Source organism: Condylura cristata, unplaced genomic scaffold, assembly GCF_000260355.1.
Source record: "Condylura cristata isolate star-nosed mole 26May11 unplaced genomic scaffold, ConCri1.0 scaffold00013, whole genome shotgun sequence".
In the NCBI taxonomy this organism is placed as follows: domain Eukaryota; kingdom Metazoa; phylum Chordata; class Mammalia; order Eulipotyphla; family Talpidae; genus Condylura; species Condylura cristata.
The window spans coordinates 8143242-8159315 of NW_004567114.1; the positions used below are offsets into that span (position 1 = coordinate 8143242).

At 37.0% G+C, this 16074-nt stretch overlaps 1 protein-coding gene across 1 annotated transcript in view; it reads left to right on the forward strand.

Moving 5' to 3' along the window:
* Window positions 1-16074, forward strand: part of TRIP11 (thyroid hormone receptor interactor 11) — a 63593-nt gene that overhangs the window by 17894 nt on the left and 29625 nt on the right. The window contains 8 exon segments of the mRNA XM_004681620.2: window positions 911-1012; window positions 1015-1272; window positions 4330-4370; window positions 4885-4971; window positions 7268-7462; window positions 7969-10989; window positions 14571-14711; window positions 15149-15342. Of these exon segments, the coding sequence (XP_004681677.1) occupies window positions 911-1012; window positions 1015-1272; window positions 4330-4370; window positions 4885-4971; window positions 7268-7462; window positions 7969-10989; window positions 14571-14711; window positions 15149-15342 (4039 nt within the window).

The following is a 16074-nucleotide window of genomic DNA, read 5'->3' on the forward strand; positions in this document are numbered from 1 at the left end:
AGAACTGAGTTGTAAGATTTTATTATTTTTTTTTTTTATAGAACTGAATTGTAGGTCTGAGGTGTGGATGGTGAGAGGATTCACCAGAGATAGAGCAGGGAGCAGAACAGGCAGATCAATGAGTACACTGCTGAGGGGAGCAGCGGGCGGTTCAGGAGAGGTCTGCCACGCCATGTGGATCACCTCCGGGGCAGGCGGGAATCGAACTCATGCGGAAGTGGTTTAAACTTCTTTGTGCTGTGCTTTAACCCGCTGCGCCACCAGGGAGGGTCCCTTCAGCTTTACTTTATCTAGAATGTTGTGTAGTTGGAACCATAAAAGTGTGTAGCTTATTCATATTGGCTTCTTTTACTTACTAACATGTTCCTAAGTCTATGCCATATCTTTTTCATGACTTCGTAGTTCGTTTCTATTTAGCTTTGAATAATAATTCATAGTTTGGATGTAAGACAGTTTACCCATTCACTTACTAAAGGACATCTTGGTTGCTTCTAAATTTTGGCATTTATGAATGAAACTGCTATATTAACATTTTTGTTCACATTTTTGCATGGGTTATAAATTTTATCTCCTTTGGGTAAGTATCAAGGTGTGTTGTGATTGCTGGATCACATGATAAAAGTATGCTTAGTTTTATAGAAGCCATTAAACTGTCTTCCAGCGTGACTATACCATTTGCATTCCCACCAGCAGTGAATGAGAGTTCTTGTGCTATGTCCTCACCAGCACTGAATGGCATTAGTGTTCCACTACTCACAGGTGTGTGGTGTTAGGTGTCATTGTTGTTTTAACTTTTCTTTTTAACCTTTTCAGGTTCTGAAGTCTGTTAGGTCTATTTGTTGCCTATAGCATGCTATTCATCTCTTGGTACTTGACATTTGATTTTTTTTATTTTATGTTTGTATTCTAGCTGACTCAGGAACTACAGTAACTGATCACTCTAAAATCCATGAGATGCACAATACTATTCAAGTTCTACAAACTGAAAAAGTTGAATCTACAAGAAAGTTGGAGAACTTGAGGATAAAATAAAAGACATAAGTAAAAAATTATCTTCTGCAGAAAATGACAGAGATGTTTTGAGGAAGGAACAAGAACGACTAAGTGTGGAAAACAAACACATGACTGAAGAATGTGAAAGCTTAAAACTGGAATGTAGTAAATTGCAGGAGTATGCTGTGAAGCAGAGTGAAGCTGTGGCAGAGGGGGAGGGCAGCCTTCCTCAGGGGGTACCAGTGGAAGAACTGTTGAGACTGCAGCGAGCACTGTCTGGTAGGAAATGTTTGTAACTTACTGGTTGGTGCGTCGTCGCATTCTAGCTGCTTTTAAGGGACAAACCCTCGGCTAATGTGGAAACGGTGTATTCAGGGAGATGATTGGACTTTGAATACAATGATTTGGTTTAGGTTTAGTTCCCTAATGAATAGATCACAAATAGGAATTTTCTACTAGAATAGGATAAGTGTTAACTAAGTGTCTTTAACCTCCCTCAATCTTTAGGTATTTACATAGAACTCATTGATTTTTGGAAACTATACAGACTTCTGAGAATTGTTTATGTGGACACTTCTTGGGAGGAGTGATGTATATATTTCTGTTAGTCTGAACAAGAACAAATAATTCCTAAAATTCTGAAGGGCTCATACCCTCCAGTTAGGATCTGTAGCCTCACTTCTTTAAAAATCTGTATTACTTTTGGAAATGATCTCCTATATCTAAACAGAGACCTGGGAGATATAAGGCCATTTTCCATGCTTACAATGTTACTGAGTTACCAAACCAGTGTTCTGTTTCACAGAAACAAATATAAATCATACAGCGGTATTCATTTATGATAGGAAAACATAATGGGAGTACTTCACTTAAAAAGATGCATTTTATTTTACTTACTGTCTGCTTCCTACAGTTGAAGCTTTCACTTTATGAACTCATTTTTGTCCCTGCTGTGGCAGTTACCAGACCTTGTGTGAGCTTGTGACCCCTCCACCCTCGAATCTCTGTACTCCTTTGGTAGTTATCTTGCGCTCTTGACCTACTGGGCAACTTTATTAAATTTAAGTTAAAGGTGGATTCAGAGTAAGATCAGCATAACCTCCTCCTCTTCCTTTTTCTACCTTGGTGATAGCACTTACCAGTCCTAACCCCTCCAAACCCCACCCCCGCAGTTTGAAGTTCATGTCCTATAGGTCTTATTAACTTCCCTCTGTTCAGTGATATTGGAGCATCATATCCTCCGGAACCCGGCTAGTCGGGGGCCACAGTCCAGCACGCTGATGGCAGGCAAAGGGAAGACTTTGTGGTGGGTTCTGGACTTCTTTGTTATTTGACTTCAGTCCAGCTAGCTCTGCTTTTTTCAAAATGAGTTTTGTCTTTTCAGCATACTGGATGATCCATTTGAATGTTATTTCCTTAAGAAACAAACCTATGCTTTCCCCTTTTTTCAGTATCTGTTGCCACTAAATAACTTCAGCCCATTGTAATCACTTTTGCCTGGTTGATGATGGCACAGTTCTTAGTAGAACAGAATAGTATAGTGGTTAAGAACTTGACTGAGAAGCAGCCCTTCTCCATCACTAATTAGCTGACCTTGGTTAAGTTAGTTAACATCTCTATGCTTTTGATTTTTAAGATTTTTATTACTTATTTTTGTGTAGAAGAACTGGGGTGAGAGGATTCACCAGGGACCAAGTGGGGAGCAGAACAGGTAGATCTACTGAAATACACTGCTGAGGGGAGCAGCAGATGTGGCAGGAGAGGTCTGCTCCCTGGGCAGGGATGCAACTCTGGCCATTGCTGTGAAACTTAACCCCTAGGCCACCAGGAAGACCCTGCTTTGTTGTTTTGTTTTATCTGTATGATTGAGAGAATACTGTCTTCATAGTTGTGGCTTTTTTTTTTTTAAGATTTTATTTTTTTTTTTTATAGAACTGAGTTGTAAGATTTTATTATTTTTTTTTTTTATAGAACTGAGTTGTAGGTCTGAGGTGTGGATGGTGAGAGGATTCACCAGAGATAGAGACAGATTTCACTGAAATACATTGCTAAGGGGAGGAGCGGCTGAGACAGGCAAGGTCTGCTCTTCCGTATGTGGCCAGAAATCAAAGTCAGGCCAGCGTGGTGATAAAGTGCTGAGGCTTAACATTCACTTAGGCTACCAGGGAGGCTCCTTTGTTGTAGTATTAATGGGAACTTTTAGCAGCAAATTTTTTTTAGTCACTGACTAAGGAGTTTTTTTTTCTCCTTTGGACACTGGCCAAAATTTTCTTTCAGGGAGTGTCTCCCCATCGTATAAACTTTGAGTGTTGGTTGTGTTGTCCTCTAGTCTCAAAGATTCCTTTGTCAACAATTGTTTTCATTCTGCTTGCCAGATGGTTTTTCAGTTACTTCCTACCTTTTCATTTTTGTGACTTTCTGTGAACTTGCAGGATAAAGTCTAACTTCATAGTTAGACATGACATGTCTTTTTTGAGCTGGTCCCGTCAGCTTCAGTGAAGTTGCCTTATCTCTGTTGCATGTGCTGCATTCTCTGAGGAGCGGCATGTTTCTTTCAGCTAACTTGTAGTACATTAACATTTAGCATAGGTGTTGTATCCTCTGGAGGTACCATGTGCTGCAGCTTTTTAGCCTGCTTGGGCCCTCTTCCCTGCCCAGTCTGGCTCAGATGCTGGCCTTTTGCTCAGGTGAGCACCTGTGGTCCTGGTTCACACTGTATGTCATCACTGTTTACTTTGTGTTCCCCACTGAAGTAAGGTCCATGAGACCAAGCACGGACTACACTTTTCCAACTTGTGGTCTTGTAACTGACCTCATAGTAAATGCTCAATATTTTCTGAATGAATGTTGAATGAATTCTTTCAACTGAACCCATGGTATTGTGTCTTTGTGCTTTTCCAGAACCATTTCTATTTGAAGGTCTGTAATACCAGATTAAGTGGCCTTTTTATTAGTAGCCATGTCTAAGTCACTTTAGATAATTGTGAGACTATTGTATTGTGTCAATACATTTTTTCCTTTTAACCTTTCTCCCCTGTTTTTAGTCTTTATTCTGTTTCCTCTACACAGACTAATGAGCTCATTTAGAAACAGAGTAGCTGTATTTTTTTATAAAAGCAGTAACCTGTAATAATTCTTTCTTATATTCTTCCACAGAGTTGAATTTCAACATAGTTTCTGACACTTAGTCTAGGCAAAATGGAAATACATTTCACTAAGAACTGTTTGGTTTGCTAATTATGCTTCTGTTTTAATTGAGTTTCATTTCTGAGTTTGCTATAGGAGGTAATAAGTTATTTTAAGGAATTTTAATGTCAGATTAATTTGTTTTTACAGATGCTGAAAATGAAATAATGAGATTGAGTAATTTAAACCAGGTAAACTCATTTTAAGAGAGAAAACTTTTGGCATTGGTTTACCAAGAAGAAAATATTTTAACTTTTATAGCTGCTGCTTCTGGGATTTTTTTTTTAAATACAATTTCAGATGACTTTATTATAGGATCTTTCCTCTTAGTAATTTATGTTTGCTAATTATGCAAGTATCATCTCATTTTATATTCATTTGAGAAATATCTCATAGAGAGGCAGTGGAAGCAGAGTTTCCACCCAAGTGAGGAAGTCATATGGCTTCCCTTAAGGAATTTGGGGAGTTGGTTCTTTTTTGAATGATTACAGTTATTTTCTAAATACATGTTTCAAATATAATCAACTGTCTAGAAACTACCTATAAAATCAAGTGGTTGACTGTAGATTGTTCATTGTTGAATGTTTACAATCTTTATGTATCATTAAAGAGATACTAAGTGGAAATGCAGTTCTAGCTTCCTTGCTTTTATTGTAAACTTGAAATTTACTGTTCTCTGAAAACACTTTTTTAACATTTTTGTAGGGTAACAATCTCGCTGAAGACAATCTGAAACTTAAAATGCATGTTCAAGTTTTAGAAAAAGAGAATTCATTATTAAGTCAAGAAAAGGTGGGTGCAATAAAGTCTGGGCATACCTAAAATCATTTGAGAGCACCGCTAAGGGTCAGTTTGTATCACAATGGAAAGTTGAGTTCTTCCCAGTCCAGAGTTAGGAAGCTGATCTCATCGCTGCCCACAGGGCCAGGTTGAAGTTCTTGGGCAAGGTTCAGAGTATGAGTCACGTTCAGAGATGGCCAGAGTTCACATTCAGAGATAAGCAGTGGCGAGCAGCTGACATGCATCTCCGCTGTGGTCCTCACAGCAGCAGCATTCCCAGGTGAGGTCTGTGTGGGGAGGATCAGAGCCACTGTGCACCCAGCCGCTGTTTACTGCCCCGGAATGTGTCTGTTGTGGCAGACAGGAACTTCTGAGGGGTGACTGGGAAAGAGAGGCATTCTCTGTGATAGGATTGTGGGGGCTTTTTGGGTATGTCTGTGATGTTGAGTATAGGGAAAAGTACTTTTGTTTATGCCACCTGGGAGTTAATCCTTGGCTTCAGCAGCAGGTGCTTCAGTCTCGGATAGTTTTAAGCTGTGTTGTTTCAACTCAATTGAAAGCATTAACTTTTTTTAAGGTGACACGTGTATCATTGACTGACCTATGTATTAGTAATACATGCTGAAAATATAGAATGAAATGCAGCATGCTTCCTATCAGTATTCCTTGGCCTTTTTCCCAGTGGCATGCTTTCTTACTAATTTCTTGTATATCCTTCCAGACTATTCTTGCATGTATGGTTATTATATAAATAGCCTTTGTAAAAGCACAAGTATTAAAAAATAGTCTGTATAATGTTCATGTGTAACTTAATAATTTATTTTCGACATCTTTCTGTATTAGTCTGTAGTCAGTGCTTCTGAGATGAATGCTATTGGCATTTAGGTGGGAAAATTCTTAGTTGTGTGCTCTGTCCCATGTGTGGTAGAATCCATGCTTTCTCTCTTTTTACCCACCAAAAACTCGTACTGTCTTCCAGTGATTTTTATTTTTTTAGGATAGAGTTCCTCTGTTCCTTTTTGTTCCCAGTGCATTTTGCTCTTGCAGTTATTCACTTCTCTAACTGGCCTAGCTCTGTGTTGGAGTTTGCATATTTGCATATCTCTGACAGTGCCCTTATCCTTCTCCTGCTACTTTTGGGGTCTGCAGCTATCCCTGATAGCTGTTTCTACTGTCTTGGATATTAATTAAGTCATTGTAACTTTTCCTTGAATTATGTCTGCCAAAAGTACCTGTAAATCTCTGCTTTTAAGATCCACCTGAAAAAAAATTGTGACTCTCCTGGTGGACAGATAACCTTAGAAAGGCATAAGAGTGTCCTATTTCTGCACTTCAACTACAGTTCAAAATTAGTTTTTGAATTGCAAGGGAGGAGAAATGAGAATTGTGAGACAGATGTTCCAGTAGTGTTTCCGCTGGTATCAGTTGTAAGGCATATATGTTAGTTGGTAGAATGCTGAGACTTTTTAAAGTAGAGAACATAGAAGTTTCATTTTTAAAAATCCTATCAATGAAAAAAAGCTTTACAATAATATAATTTCACACACATTAAGAGGTTGAAATAATGTTGGACAATAGGGAACTTGTCCCACTTCTGGAATTTTGGAAGAAAAGTGTTGTTAAACACCAGTAAGAGAAAACACAGTGTATTTTTAAAAATCATGTGCACATATAGCTCTAGGAATGTTAGATTTTAGAGAAGGAAACTGAGCTTGTATTCAGGTTAGAAAATTAAAGAGGGGAGGGTATTTGGGGGGGGTCAAGAAAGGTCTCACATTCTGATAGCTTGTAATAAGGGAAATTTCTTTGATGAGGGAACAGAAGTCTTTTATTTTCTAATCAGTGGTTAAAGTGTAGAGTGAGTGAATATTAGTTTCTTGCATTTTAATGTCATCTGTGACTGTTGGTGCCTGGGTATTAAGGAATGGAAATGAAGAGAATCAAGAGACTTGGAATATTTTGAAAAGTATCTGTGTGGCTGGAGGAAGAAGATGGGGAAGAGGTTGTAGGAGTGGAATTTGGGTTGGAAAGGCTTCAGATGGAATGAGTTCTGTATAAAGAAGAAATTGGACTTGTTCGGGCCAACTCAGTCATTGTGGCCTCCTGTCTGCTTATGCAAATGCTCTGCTGCAAATAAAATTTTCTATGAATAAAGGCTGTAGTTTGTTTAAGCTTACATATCCTTGCTGGATATTAATTCAGTGTTTCCAATAAAGAGCATTTAAAATAGATTTTTAAGCTTTTTTATGTTTTTGATCTTTGGATTTGAATTTGTATATGTTTTGTGTTTCTCCCTTTTATCATTAAGGAAGAGCTACAGAAGTCACTTTTAAAATTGAACAATGAATGTGAAGTGATTAAAAATACAGCAACTAAAGAACTACATGAATTAAGACTTAATTTGGAAGCAAAAGAACAAGAGTTCAATCAGAGTAATAAAGAAAAGGAAATACTGATAGCTGAAATAGAAGAGTTGGACAAACAGAACCAAGAAGCCACAAAGGTAACTATGAGGCAGCTCATTCCACTTAGTGAACTAATCTTTAGAGTGACAAATGATTTAATTACATTTTATTTTAGCTCATTGAGAGGTGGCAAACCTTTTCTATAAAATGTTTCATAGTAAATATTTTTGACTTTGTAGACTATCTTGATTATAGCTACTCAATGAACTCTTTAATTGTGGCTGTATTCCAGTAAAACTTTACCTACAAAACGGTGGCATGCCCGATTTGACCCGTTGACTATATAGTCTGGACTCTTGGTCCAGTGTTCGAAAGTTGAAAATAAATAACATATCTTGTTCACCTTATTTAGTTTTAAATTCTGACTCTTAAATGATAAAATAAAATTGATTTATCAGTAATAAATTTATTGGAATTTTTATAAGAGTTATTTTGAAGAGGATTAGGAATATCTGAGTGTAACTATTCTGGATGGTCTTTTAAAAAAAATTTTCTTTAGGTACTGAAATGAAAATGTTTTAAAGCTGTGCACATTTTCTTTCAGCATATGATTTTGATAAAAGATCAGCTATCAAAACAACAAAATGAGGGTGATAGCATCATCGATGAATTGAAAAGAGATCTAAATGATGAAAGAGAGAGAGTTCATCAACTTGAAGATGATAAAATGAGTATCACTGAAGAGTTAAACATGCAAAAAGAAAAGCTAATGCAACATGAACTGGTCCTAAATGATTTGCATCTAACCAAGCAAGAACTTGAGGGTAAAGTTGAAGAGTTAGTAGATCAACTAAATCAATCACAAAATAGTAACTTAAATATCCAGAAGGAAAACTTTGAACTTAAAGAACATATTAAACAAAATGAAGAAGAACTTACTAGAGTCAGGAGTAAGTTAACTCACTCTCCTAATCAAGACTCTAGCAGTAATGTTAATGATTTGCTTAAAGAAAGGGAAGCTGAAGTCAGAAATTTAAAGCAAAATCTTTCAGAAATAGAACAACTTAACGAACATTTTAAAAAGATTGCTTGTGATCTCAAGATGGAAAATGAAAAGCTGGTTTTAGCATGTGAAGATGTAAGACATCAGTTGGAGGAATCTACCACTCACAACAATCAGCTTTCTCTGGAACAAAACACTGTTGTGGAGGCTCTGAAAATAGAAAATGGACAGTTAGAAACAGAATTGTGTCAGGCCAAAATGAGGTTGGCTGAAGAAGTACACAGGTATGAGCAAGCCATTGAAGAACTGTCAGATGCAGGTCATCTGAGAACTTCTGCTGTACAGCTGGAACATGAGCATTTAATTAAACTCAGTCAAGAGAAAGAATTTGAAGTAGCAGAACTCAAAAAAAATATTGAGCAGATGGATACTGCTCATAAAGAGACTAAAAATATTTTGTCATCTAGTTTGGAAGAGCAGAAGCAGTTGACACACCTTATAAATGAAAAAGAAATTTTTATTGAAAAACTTCAGGAAGAAAGTTCAGGGTTGCAAGACAAGTATACTGAGGCCTTAAGGAAAAATGATATTTTAAGGCAAACCATAGAGGAAAAAGACAAAAGTCTTGGATCCATGAAAGAAGAAAATAATCATTTGAAAGAAGAACTGGAAAGATTCAGGGAGCAGCAAAGTCGAACTGCACTGGTTGCTGAGCCTAAAACCATGGATAGCATTACAGAGCTAGAAGCGGAAGTGTCACAGCTGAATATAATAAAGGATAATCTTGAAGAAGAAATAAAGCACCATCAAAAAATAATTGATGACCAAAACCAGAGTAAGATGCAACTACTTCAGTCTTTACAAGAGCAGAAAAAGGAAATGGATGAATTTAAATACCAGCATGAACAAATGAATGTCACACATACCCAGCTTTTTTTAGAGAAAGATGAGGAAATCAAAAATTTGCAGAAAACAATTGAACAAATCAAAACTCAGTTGCATGATGAAAGACAGGACATTCACACAGAAAATTCTGTTATTTTTCAAGAAACGAAAGTGCAGAGCCTTAATATAGAAAATGGAAGTGAAAAACATGATTTATCTAAAGCTGAGACGGAACGATTAGTAAAAGGACTAAAAGAAAGAGAATTAGAGATTAAACTTCTAAATGAAAAGAATAAATCTTTAACTAAACAGATTGATCAGCTATCCAAAGATGAGGTGGGTAAATTAACTCAGATTATACAGCAGAAAGATGTGGAGATTCAAGCTCTTCACGCAAGAATTTCTTCAACTCCCTATACCCAGGATGTTGCTTACCTTCAGCAGCAGCTGCAGACATGTGCTATGGAGAGAGAGCAAATCGTAGCCGTTTTGAATGAGAAAACAAGGGAAAACAGCAAGCTAAAGTCAGAATACCACAAAATGGTGGACATAGTTGCTGCCAAAGAAGCAGCCCTCATTAAGCTGCAAGATGAAAATAAAAAATTGTCAACTAGGTTTGAAAGTAGTGGTCAAGACATGTTTAGAGAAACTGTCCAGAATTTGTCACGTATCATTCGTGAAAAAGACATTGAAATTGATGCATTAACTCAAAAATGTCAGACCTTATTGACAGTGTTGCAAACATCCACCGCTGGTAACGAGGCCGGAGGGGTTAACAGTAATCAATTTGAGGAACTTCTTCAGGAACGTGACAAATTAAAACAGCAAGTAAAGAAAATGGAAGAGTGGAAGCAGCAGGTGATGACCACTGTCCAAAATATGCAGCACGAGTCAGCCCAGCTTCAGGAGGAGCTCCATCTGCTTCAGGCCCAAGTTCTAGTCGACAGTGATAACAACTCTAAGTTACAGGTGGACTATACTGGCCTGATTCAAAGCTATGAGCAGAATGAAACCAAGCTGAAAAATTTTGGGCAGGAGTTAGCACAAGTCCAGCACAGCATAGGCCAGCTTTGTAACACCAAAGATCTTCTCTTAGGAAAACTTGACATCATTTCACCTCAGCTCTCATCTGGGCCATCACTTGCTGTTCAGCCAGCAGAGTCTCTTCAAACAATTAAATGTGATTCATCACCGAGTAACTCTTCTAAATTGTTTCAACAAGAGATAGAAGAGCTAAGAAAGTCCCTGCAAGAAAAAGAGGCAACAATTAGAACTCTCCAGGAAAATAACCACAGATTGTCTGATTCAATCGCTGCTACAACAGAGCTTGAAAGAAAAGAGCATGAACAAACGGACTCAGAAATTAAGCAGCTGAAGGAGAAGCAAGATGTTTTGCAGAAGTCACTTAAAGAAAAAGACCTATTGATCAAAGCCAGAAGTGATCAGTTACTTTCTTTAAATGAAAATTTCACTAACAAAGTTAATGAAAATGAACTCTTAAGGCAAGCAGTAACAAACCTAAAGGAGAGAATATTAATTTTAGAAATGGACATTTGTAAACTAAAAGGAGAAAATGAAAAAATTATAGAAACATTCAAAGGGAAGGAAACAGAGTATCAGGCATTACAAGAGACTAATACAAAGTTTTCTATGATGCTTCGGGAAAAAGAATTTGAGTGTCATTCAATGAAGGAGAAGGCTCTTGCATTTGAGCAACTTCTGAAAGAAAAAGAACAGGTATGTTCTGAATGGAGCACTGTGGGAAGGGAGGAGTGAAGTTGGAGGAGATTTTTAAATGTGTTAGTCACCTTGATGAGGTCTTTAAATAGGAATATGAATTTGTTCATTTAGAAAATAATTATTTCAGGATATTGTGACTTATTTTAAATAAATTTTCCTCAGAGACATTTTGAAATTTCTCCCTCAATATTTTTACTACTAGGTTAATTTATTTTCAGCTTGTTAGGTTGAAAATAGTTTAGTAGCCTCTAATATTTTTCTTTAGAAAATAGAAATATGTTGAAAGATGGAATTTTGAAGGCACTGCAGTTCAACCAAATTTAGGTATGTTTCAAGATAATTGATACTTAGGGGGTCTAAAGGGAAACTTTGTGTGAAATAAACGCTATGTCTTGACAGCAAATTGCAGTAAGTATATGCTTTGTGGCATAGTAAGTAATTGTATGCAGCATTTGTGTATGTAAAACAAAAGTTTCAGGAATCAGAAATTAACCTTACTACATATGATACTCTTTGAAAAAAGAGAAAATGCTGTGGATGAACCATTAAATTGATTTTACAACTTTTATGAATCATCAAGCTACAACCTGGTGTTTGAAAAGTATTATTCTTGAGTAGTGATTGTCTTGTAGGTTCTGGAAATACTCTGATCCCTGCCCTGTCACTGGTGTGACTTTGGATGTGTTTTGACCTTACTGGATTGTTTGTGTGACTGTAAAGTAGAGGAGAGATGTGATAGTTACACCTAAAGTATTGGTCGCTTTTGATATTTTAAAATTTTGACATGAAGTTTATTTTTAAAGATTTCTTTTATTTATGCATACAAGAACTGGGGTGTAGGCCCGAGGTTTGGGGTTGGGGTGAGGAGATTCACCAGCAACTGAGGCAGATCTACTGAAATAGAGAGGGGAACAGTGGGTGAAATAGGAGGGGTATGCTGCGCCATGTGGGTCCGCTCCTTGCCTGGAGATCAGACTCATGCTGCAGTGGCTAGTGATAGCTTCATAGCATTGAGAATTTAACCTGATGAAGTTGATTTTAGATTGTAAGAATATATGGAAGAGGCCTTCCCTGGTGGCAGAGGGGGCTAACGCACAGCATTCAGAAACTGAAGCCGCTTCAGCATGAGTTTGATCCCTGCCCCGGAGGTGACCACATGGCGCTGCAGACTTCTGACCTGCCTGCTGCTCCCCTCAGCAGTGTACTTCGTCGATCTGCTTGTTCTGCTCCCCACTCTGTCTGTGGTGAATCCTCGCATCGCACCTAGGCCTCTGGCCTGTACCCCAGTTCTGTATGCATAAATAAATAAATGTTATTTTAAAAAAAGAATATATGGAAGAACTATGATAGATGCCCTCTTGGACTTTATTGGCAATGTCTTTTTACTACATAGATATAAAAACACATACATAATATATATGACATATATTTAATAGTAAAAATTAGAGTAGAAATGATAAAACTATGGAGTATTCAATAAATGCTTCTCAAATGTTTACACATTGCCAGGCACAAGTTATCAAATGATTGGCTTTTTTTGACAATTACATAGAGCTTTGGGTTAAAGTTTGGGAACAATCAGTTCAGCTTTCACTTGATAAGAGAGGTCTTACCTCGCTTTCCCCTCATTGCCATCTGGTGAAGCAGGACCACTGAGTCTTGCAGTGTCGTCCTCTAGGCGCGCTTCTTAACTTCTTGTGGTCTGCTGTTGCGGTGACACTCTTGGGGAATAGAAATGCCCACTAGCCAGAATTGGGCATAACATCTTCAAGTTGAAAGAGTATAACAAAAGGAATGTAGAACGATGATGTAGTCTGATTTATACTTTTTTTTTTTTTTGCCCCTTTTGCAGTTCTAGCATCTTCTATAATTTAGTTCTACTTCATTGGCATTTATAGGTCTGAAGTGTGCAGATTTTGTTAGAAGTCAGCTATTTTTCAAGATGCTTCCCAGAATTAGTAAAGAAATACTTAGGTATTGCATTGTATTACTTGCAGTTGGTTCATGTAAACTAATTTCTTCCAGTACTCTTATGACTTGAAGAGCACCTTTGGAATATTTTGGAATAGAACAAATACTGTTTATTTATTTATTTATTTTATTAGGGAAAAAGAGAAGTTGTCAACAGGAGAGTTTCAACTCTGTTTCTTTAACATTTGTTCTTTCTCTGTAATATGAGAAAATTTTACCTGAAAAACTATTTGTAAAATATTAACCTCATCTGGGAGGAGGGGAGATGATCAGATAAAAGGAAATGATGATTTTACAACTTGGTTTCTATGATTTGTCCCAGTAACATTATATATTCTTTTTCTTTTTTAAAAGAAAAAGTGACATTATATATTCTTTTTCTTTTTTAAAAGAAAAGGTTTTTTTTAGTTATGCATACAGAGCTGGGGTATATGCCAGAGGTGTGGGGGGTGAGAAGATTCACCAGAGACCAAGTGGGCAGCAGAACAGACCAACTGATGAAATACACTGCCGAGGGGAGCAGCTGGCAGGTCAGGAGAGGTCTGCCATTACTTATGGGTCACTCCCTGGCCAGGAATTGAACTGGTGCTATGGTGGCTGCCATAGCTTCATGGTGCTGTGCCTGAGGTTGTTGCACCACTAGGGAGGGCCCAAGACATTATATATTCTTTTTTTTTCTTTTTTCCCTTTTAATTTTTTTTTATAACAGTTCGTTATATATTCTTAAAGGGGCAGTTTACATGAAAATTTTAAATAACACAAAACTAAATTCCTATGGTATACATACTGAAAATAAAAGAAGAGCCTGCACTTTCTGATGCCTTTTGGAGCTTCAGAGGCCGTTGTAAATTCATCACCCTGCTTCTGCAGGGACGGCTGTGTGCTTCCGGCTGTTGCTGACATATTGTGCTCAGTGGAATGCATTCAGGAATTGGCTTTCACAACCATCAACAAGATACCAATTCGAAAATTGATTTTCATTAACTTGGCAAAAACTTTCTCCTATCAGCCACTTTTACTCTCTCTTAACAACAGTTGCTGGTGCCTGATGGATGGGATCTCAGTTTGTCCCTCTCCTTCCCTCCTGTATCTCTTCCATACTCTCTTGGGTGATTGTGGGGTTTGTGAACACACTGTTCTGTGAGGTAAATTTAAAAAGATTCTGTCTATAGAGTTTAAAAAAAAATTTTGAATAAGCATTTTCTTTAGAATCTATAGTTTTAGATTATTAGAAAAGTTGTTAGATAGCAGAAGAGTTCTAGTCTACCTCATACTCAGTTTCTCTTATTAATATAAATTGATGAACCAGTATTGATCCAGTATTGATCCATAGCTTCATGGTGCTGTGGAAGTTCATCCTATTAAAATTCATCCTATGAACTTTAATTTTTAACCAGATGTTCTTTCCCTGCTCTGGGCAGGAACCACATTATTTGTCATCATGTTTCCTTAGACTCCTTTAGACAGTTTCTCGGTTTTTTCTTGATTCTGAAGACCTGGGTATGGTTACTAGATTTTAAAATTATTGATGAAGAAATTGTTCTCTAAATGTATTTTTTGTCAAATGTATTTTTCTTTAAAGCTAAAGTTGTTTCTTTTCCCAAAAGGGCAAGACTGGGGAGTTAAATCAGCTTTTAAATGCTGTTAAGTCAATGCAGGAGAAGACAGTTGTGTTTCAGCAGGAGAGAGATCAAGTCATGTTGGCTTTGAAGCAGAAGCAAATGGAAAACAGTGCCATCCAGAATGAGGTATATTTTTACTTTAAAGACAGCTGTTTAAACAGGTTTAATAACTGTTAAATAATGGTTCTTAGGTGATTTTGTTTCTTAATCTCATGAACTATAGTAGAATTTTGCTTTCCCAGAGTACATTTTATTTCAACTTCAAAAGGAAAACCAGGGCATATTCTGGATTTAAGAGAAATTTCCTGCACATAAAATACAGTAAAATGAAGTTGACTGAAAAAGTGATTTGTCACATAAAACTTAGTATGTTTTAACATTCTATTTTACATTTTAACCACAGGGTATGATCTTAAAAAGCAAAGCTTCCACATGAGTAGTATGAAAATTAATGTTCACTTTATACACTTGAACATGTGAGAAAAATTTAATAACAAAGTACCTGGTACAGGAAGAAAAGGAGCATTTTATCCATGAAAAATAAAGAAATGTACTCTGCCTAGGTTCAACATTTACGTGACAAAGAAGTACGGTTAAACCAGGAGCTAGAGAGATTGCGTAACCATCTTTTAGAAACAGAAGATTCTTATACCCGGGAAGCTTTGGCTGCAGAAGATAGAGAGGCTAAGCTAACAAAGAAGGTCGCAATACTGGAAGAAAAACTAGCTTCATCCTCCAGTGCAATGGAAAATGCAAGGTAACCTTTTCATTTTTTTAGCATTAATTGGACTTTTTAGTGTTAGGATCAATAAACGCTTTCCATGTTACCTCATTTATTCTCACAAAATTCCTTACCACCTTTATACAAATGAAGAAAATGCGGTTAAAGAAATTTTAGTAACTTGCCCAGGGTCAGGCCTACAAGGTGTGAGGATGGGTTTCACACTTGGGTCTGTCCGTCTTACCCAGGTCTGCCATTCAGTTAAGGTTTCACTGATTCTTAAGCCATTGCTCTAGATAATTTCCACTCATCATTTTAGTCTTTCAGACTTAAATTCTGACTGATTTATTTAATATGGGCTTTCAAAGAGTTGCTTCATGTGATTTAATTTTTAATTACATTATCCTAGGTGGTTTTTTTTTTTCTTCTTAATCTGCTTTTAACATGCTATAGAAGTTTGATCTCCCAGAGTTTGGCTGTTGGAAGGGGAAAGTAAAGGAAGTAACAATGAAGACTTAGGTCAGCATGATTAACTCTTGGCATATTAGCAGTTTTGAGTGACCAAATGCCCACTTATTATTATTATTTTATAACAATTTATTTTTTATATCATTTTGTACATTTTTTTTTCCATCTCAGATGTAATCCCCGTGGGTTTCCCATCACCATGTCACCCATGTGCCATCACCATAATCCCGTGCACTGCGCCCCTCCCCCCCCCCGTTTTTGATCCCATTCTCCACTCCACCCCTGCAAAATGTCTCTGGT